At 40.4% G+C, this 6,000-nt stretch overlaps 1 protein-coding gene across 3 annotated transcripts in view; it reads left to right on the forward strand.

Moving 5' to 3' along the window:
- The window catches only part of AKAP6 (A-kinase anchoring protein 6), a 564,294-nt gene that overhangs the window by 202,489 nt on the left and 355,805 nt on the right, over nucleotides 1-6,000 (forward strand). For all 3 annotated transcript variants that reach the window (XR_006818743.1, XM_046008964.1, XM_046008965.1), the window contains one exon: nucleotides 4,242-4,599. Coding sequence is in view for 2 of the 3 variants with exons in the window: in XM_046008964.1 (XP_045864920.1) it covers nucleotides 4,276-4,599 (324 nt within the window). In the remaining variant the exon portion in view is untranslated. The remainder of the gene's footprint in view (nucleotides 1-4,241; nucleotides 4,600-6,000) is intronic.

The raw sequence follows: 6,000 nt of genomic DNA on the forward strand, positions 1-6,000 counted from the left end.
GACTTAGTCAAATGCATTCTGCTAACATCAGGTTTCAACTAAAAACTTGTGGACTGTCAGGAAGATAGCAGAACCAATCCTTGTTAGTAAGCAATTCATGGTACATTTCTTCTGTTTCTATAGGGTGATAGAATATGGTAGGGAAAGCCCTCCCACAAATTAAAAAACAACTTTAAAATCTTTACTGCTTGTAGGTTTTGTACTTTAAATGTTGAACCTTCTTTGGATTTGTGGAAAGGAAAGGATTTGATTTATGTTATTTTTAACAGCCGCTGGGATAAAGGTGGTATTATCTCTAATGCTGGAGAGGTGGACATAGCTAAGCATTTGATGGGGGAGGGGAAGGGGGAGGTCACTGGGTTCCAAAAAGCTGGTTGATCACTCCTGTCACGCACTTTTGGAACCTGAGTAAGTGGGTGGGCACCTGTACACATCTGGGTCATTGCTTTCATTTGCATCATCAGAAGTTGTCTGCTGGCTTTAAAAGAAAATTTCGCTGTGACTGGAAAGGAAACTTTTTGCAAGATGCCTTCCTTATAAAGGAAGAATACAAAACTTAATGGTATCTAAAAGAATATAAATAGTCTTGTGCTGCATTTCCTGCTGTTTGCATTCAAATGGATTCATTAATTTGATGCAAAAGCAAGCTTGAGTAGTCCTGATGGGGCAGGAAAATATACACAAAGATTGTTACTATAGATCTCTAAAATGTGAAGCAGTTTTCCTTTAAATTATAAATTTATCTTTGACATCAGATGTGATTTGGTGAAAATCAGAAATAGAGATAAGTTATCGATGGATAGTACATTAGATGTGTGCTACTAGAATTGAAAATTAAATGTTTACAGTAATTACTTTCCATGAAAATGGTTAATTAACCAATTTTATGCCACCTTCCAGGCTTGCTGTGCTCTTATGACACATATGGTATTCCTTTCCCAGCAGCAAAGTTGTACAAGAGGGAAAATAGAAATTGAAATAAAATTTGAGTATGATACTGATTTGCTTTACTTCTCTGAGGTACAGAAATTCTCTTGTTTATAGTCTGGTCAGTTAAATATGGAAACATCACATCCATGATGAAATTTTATAGATGTAGGAAGACTTTGCTTTGCAGCTTGACTGTAAGTTTTCCTTACCCTTTACTCATGTGTGATGAACACCAGCTACATTTTTTATGTTTTTATCTTACTCTGTGTGTCCTCTACATCTATAACCACACCTCTGTCATCGGTCTTTAATTTCAAGCTATAAGGGGAGAGGATCTCATGGATGTGTTTCTCTGGGAGGAATTAGCAACACATAATGTGTAAATAATAATTTACAAAAGGCATTTGCATTGTACTCCTTTATTTCGTTCTGTGACGTAGGACAAATCTATCGATGCTGTTCATGTGATTTGATAATATGGAGGGCCAGCATTTAGTGTCTACACAGTTCTCAGTATAGGCAGGATGCTTCCGATGGCTTTGAAATCTCTGGATAAATAACCCTAGGTAATCCCAGATTCTTACAGTCAGGTCCAATTTTGGCATTTTACCTATGAGGAATCTGAGACTCAGAAATGTGGAGCATCTTGCCCCACATGGACCTGCGCTGTGCCTCTGTCGGACACAGCCTGATGGTATATATGGAAATGCTATCTGTTGGGACATAAGTTGCTTTGAGCCCATTTTTAGTATGTTCTTTAGTTTATAGTAAGATGTGTATTCCAGAGAAGGCTCTGGGTTGATCTAGGAGTTTCAGAGAAAACACAATGACCAGGCATCATTTTTCAGTTGTGTGGGGCGCTTGGGAGGGATCTGGGGTTGGGTGTCTGAGCAAGTGTGTGCGTGTGGCTGAAACAGTTCACTGTACCTTACCCTGGCTTTTGGTTTTCTGATTTGGGTGAGTCTGGTTTCTTAGAAGAGGTAACCACTGTGACACCAGTGTCATCTTCATTTAGCACCAGTTCTGTGACCTTCCACTGGAAGCCTTTATTAACCGTCCTGTATCAGGTTCCTTTTCTGGGACGGTGATTCTGAACAGATCCCCCAGAGAGCAGTGATTGATTAAAAATTTAAAGTGCTTTGGGAAATCAGAACCAGAGCCTGTCTGAGGCTGGAATATGAATAAATAGCATGGTAGCTCACTCTTCCTGGAGTTTTATCACTCCTGGAGTTTTGATAACTCTTAACTGGTTTTTTAAAATAGCCAGGTCTAGCGTTATTTTAAAAAACTATATGCAAGGTGGTTAAAAATGTGGGGTATGGATTTGTCCCTCTTGCAATCAGGTGGAGAAAGTTGTTGAGTTGAAGCCTAAAACCATTTTCTGAGGCAGGTACCAAAGTGATAAACCTACTTTATGACATTGTATTTTAGTTTCTCAAATAACCTTGCTTTCAAAAATTCATCCATAAAGCTGCTTATCATTTATTTAAAAAATTAAATGTACAAGAAATTGGGAGGGGGCAGTATGCTACAGCACTGAAAGGCTTCTGAAATAATATGTTGTAGGAATAACTTATTTTTAAGGTTTTTGTCATTTCAGTAAGTCTTTTTATTCTCTGTGCCCGTTTCTGTATGGAAAGTTACATGTTCCTGGTAAAAATGAGAGCTTCCCCCCACCTCTATTTTTATAGGTAAAATAATTTTGCTGTTGTTACTAAGTGAATATTAAGAATATAAAGAAATACAGACTACTTTGTGATAATCACATTTAATTTCATATTTTGTTTGATCACCTTTCATCTTTGGGGAAGGGAGCTAGAATGTGTAGAACCAGAAAAAGTCTAATAAAAGAAAAGTCCATTTCCTTGAGTAGAAGAACCTGCTCCTAAAACTAAAAATAATGTCTCTGTAAAATGTTTAATGTACAAGATCCTAAAAGTTGTTATTTTTATATTAAACTGGTTCTAGAAGAAAGATAAATTATATAGCTTAGATCATTACATTAGAAAACTAGTTTCCTCTTAAGCTTATCAACTTTATTATTACTTACACTTATGTTGTTTTAAATATATTTAATTAACATTTTTTTTAATTTGATTCTGTTTATTTGAGAGAGAGAGAGAGCACGAGTGGGGGAAGGAGCAAAAGGATAGGGAGAAGCAGACTCCCCACTGAGCAGGGAGCCCGCCTGGGGCCACCTCCTGGATCCCAGGACTATGGGATCATGACCTGAGCCCTGAGCCAAAAGCTGCTGCTTAACCAGCTGAACCACCCAGGTGCCCCTTAATAAACATTTTAATGTTATGTGTTTCAGAGCAATTTATTACTCTTGAAATCCCAGAAGGCCCCCCCCCCGAATTTCAACATGACCAAATATTAAGTAATTTAAGTTAACAGTTAATTAGATATATTATATATACTAACCCACATGATTTATACTTTTTGGCAAAGTTTAGGTTTTGGAATACATGATATCTATTTATATAACGTATCGTAGAAAGGAGCAACCTCTCCTGAATTCGGCTCACTATTTTGTTAATTAGAACATGTTCCCTCTCTGCTTATCCTATGTATTGAGTGTATGGGTTATAATAGCCAAAATGATGTTTAGGTGCTGGTAGTAGAAAAGCCCTAAGTAATAGTGGCTAAAGCCAGATACCTTTTTTCTCTCAATAAAAGAAATTCAGGGCAGCAGACTAGGACTGATACAGTAGTTCCTTGTTATCATGTGGGATCTGTGTTCCCACCATCTTGCTCTACTATCTTCCACCAATGTACCGCAAAGCGTCTCCTGGTTCATGATAGCAACTGGAACCCTAGCCATCAAGCAAGCGCACATTGCAGTCTAGAAGAAGGGGGAAACACAGAAGGGCAGAAAGAAGGCCCCTCCTTGAGTCAGCTCCTTTTATGCAGCTCTACAAGCTTTCTGTACAAAAGCTCCACTTATCTCCCCTTGGTCAGAGCTAGTCACATGGCCATATCTAGCTGCCATGGAGATAGGAGATGTAGTTTTAAATTCTTAGCAGAAATATGTATGCTGAAAATCAGGATTTTATTAGTAAGGAGTGAGGAGAGAATGGATGGTGGGGTAAGCAATACCATGTGGTTTTGTGTTCCTATTATACTCTCAGTCTTGGGGCTACTGTGTAGAAACTCACAACACCTCCTTCTGTTTTTGCCATGAGCTATGGTTTCTTAATTTAGAAATCGGGCTTAATTTAGAAATCCTGTTTCTTCTGCGAAGTATCATTTCTTTATTTGGCAATCTTGTCTGACTCTTTCCTGCTTTCTTCTTTCCTCTTGCCTTTCAGCTGTTTTGGAAAGAAGTAAGGTTTAGAATTCTCCATGTTAACCATGAGCGTGACACTTTCCCCACTGAGGTCACAGGACCTGGATCCCATGGCTACTGATGCTTCACCCATGGCCATCAACTTGACGCCCACTGTGGAGCAGGGTGAGGGAGGAGAGGCAATGAAAGACATGGATTCTGACCAGCAGTATGAAAAGCCACCCCCACTGCATACAGGGGCTGACTGGAAGATTGTCCTCCACTTACCTGAGATCGAGACCTGGCTCCGGATGACCTCAGAGAGGGTCCGGGACCTCACCTATTCAGTCCAGCAGGACTCAGACAGCAAGCATGTGGATGTGCATCTAGTTCAACTAAAGGTAAGGACGGTCTCTGGACTTAGGTCCATTCTACACAGAAGTCTGAAAAAAGTTGTAGCACCTAGAGCCTGCGCTCTATAACTTGCAATGAGGAAACGTCCAGGAATAAAAATAGAGTAGCTGGTTTGATACACAGGGGCAGAATTCATTCTTTCCTGATTTTACTTCATGGGTTGATTATCTAGAATCAAACTGGCCTTAAAGGGATAATGCAGAGGTGCGGGGGAAGGAGAGGGCATTTTTGGTGCAGTGTCATAGAAATCAGTTGTGGGAATAAAAGTATTATAAAAAGGTTTAATAAAAAGACACTTGCAGGTAAAAGAGCATACTGAGCTGCGATTGTGGGTATGGTTTATGATTATTATCTTCTGTTGCAGTTGATGCCACCTTTGTGGCAAAGAGTGGATTCTGGGATGATGGGGAAGGGCGGTGTTCTCCTTTTAGAATGAGTCCTTTCATCCAGGTACAATGCATCCTGCAGAACAAAGGTGCTTTTATAACAACTCATTCAGAGTTCAGATGTTAAAAAAAAAAATCTGTGGTTTCTAGAGCGCTTGAAAAGCCTGACTTTTGTTGATACTGAAATGGAGGTGCTGGTAAAGAGTGCTATTAATAGAGATGTTGGCCTAGGGACCCCGAAGTACAGTGAATCTTGTTCTGTCATAGCCACTCCTCTCTTCCAGGTCCCTGAGGCAAACACACACTCAGGTTAATGACCAGCAAAGCAAGGCAGATTTATAGCCAGTCTGGGCTATGATTTCCATTAGGGTTTGGCCCCAAACCCTAATGGAAATTTCTAGTGAGTTGATGAGATCCTAAGGAGAATTCTTTTACTTAAGCTCATTCATCCTCAATGATCTGAAACCAAAGACCAAACAGATTCTTGTTCTTAACACTTAAATTGTTTATAGTCTACAGCCATCAGTGTGAGAATAGAGGATGGGCAGTTAAGGTGAGAGAACATGTTCCCTAAAGCCTAGAGCATGCTGACTCAGCCTTCTCAGGCTGGTTCAACAGGTCTTGAGCCCAGCTGCTGCTTTGGAGAGAGTGTCCAAGAGAGGGAAGGAGGGCATTGGGAGAGAGAGAGAGAGAAAACAAAAAAAGCCAGAATGGCAAGGTGGCTGGGCTTCTCCCAGGTTGAGCAGGCCTATGTGGTCTTCCTGCAGGATCTTGGGAAGGAGAAAAGTACAAAAAAGGTAGCAGGAGATGGCTGGGAACCAGCTTCAACGCAGGCTAGGCTGTTTCCTCTCTGTGGCAATGGAAATGATGTGTCTCAGTCATTGAAATAGGGTTCTTTTAGTCAAAAGAGCAGCTCTCCCACTCCTCGAGGCTGGAGTGAAATGGAAGTCAGGGGCTTTACCTCACCCTTCCTCTCCTCTGTTCCCCCTAATGCTGCACTTA

The sequence above is a fragment of the Meles meles genome, chromosome 6 (assembly GCF_922984935.1).
Source record: "Meles meles chromosome 6, mMelMel3.1 paternal haplotype, whole genome shotgun sequence".
In the NCBI taxonomy this organism is placed as follows: domain Eukaryota; kingdom Metazoa; phylum Chordata; class Mammalia; order Carnivora; family Mustelidae; genus Meles; species Meles meles.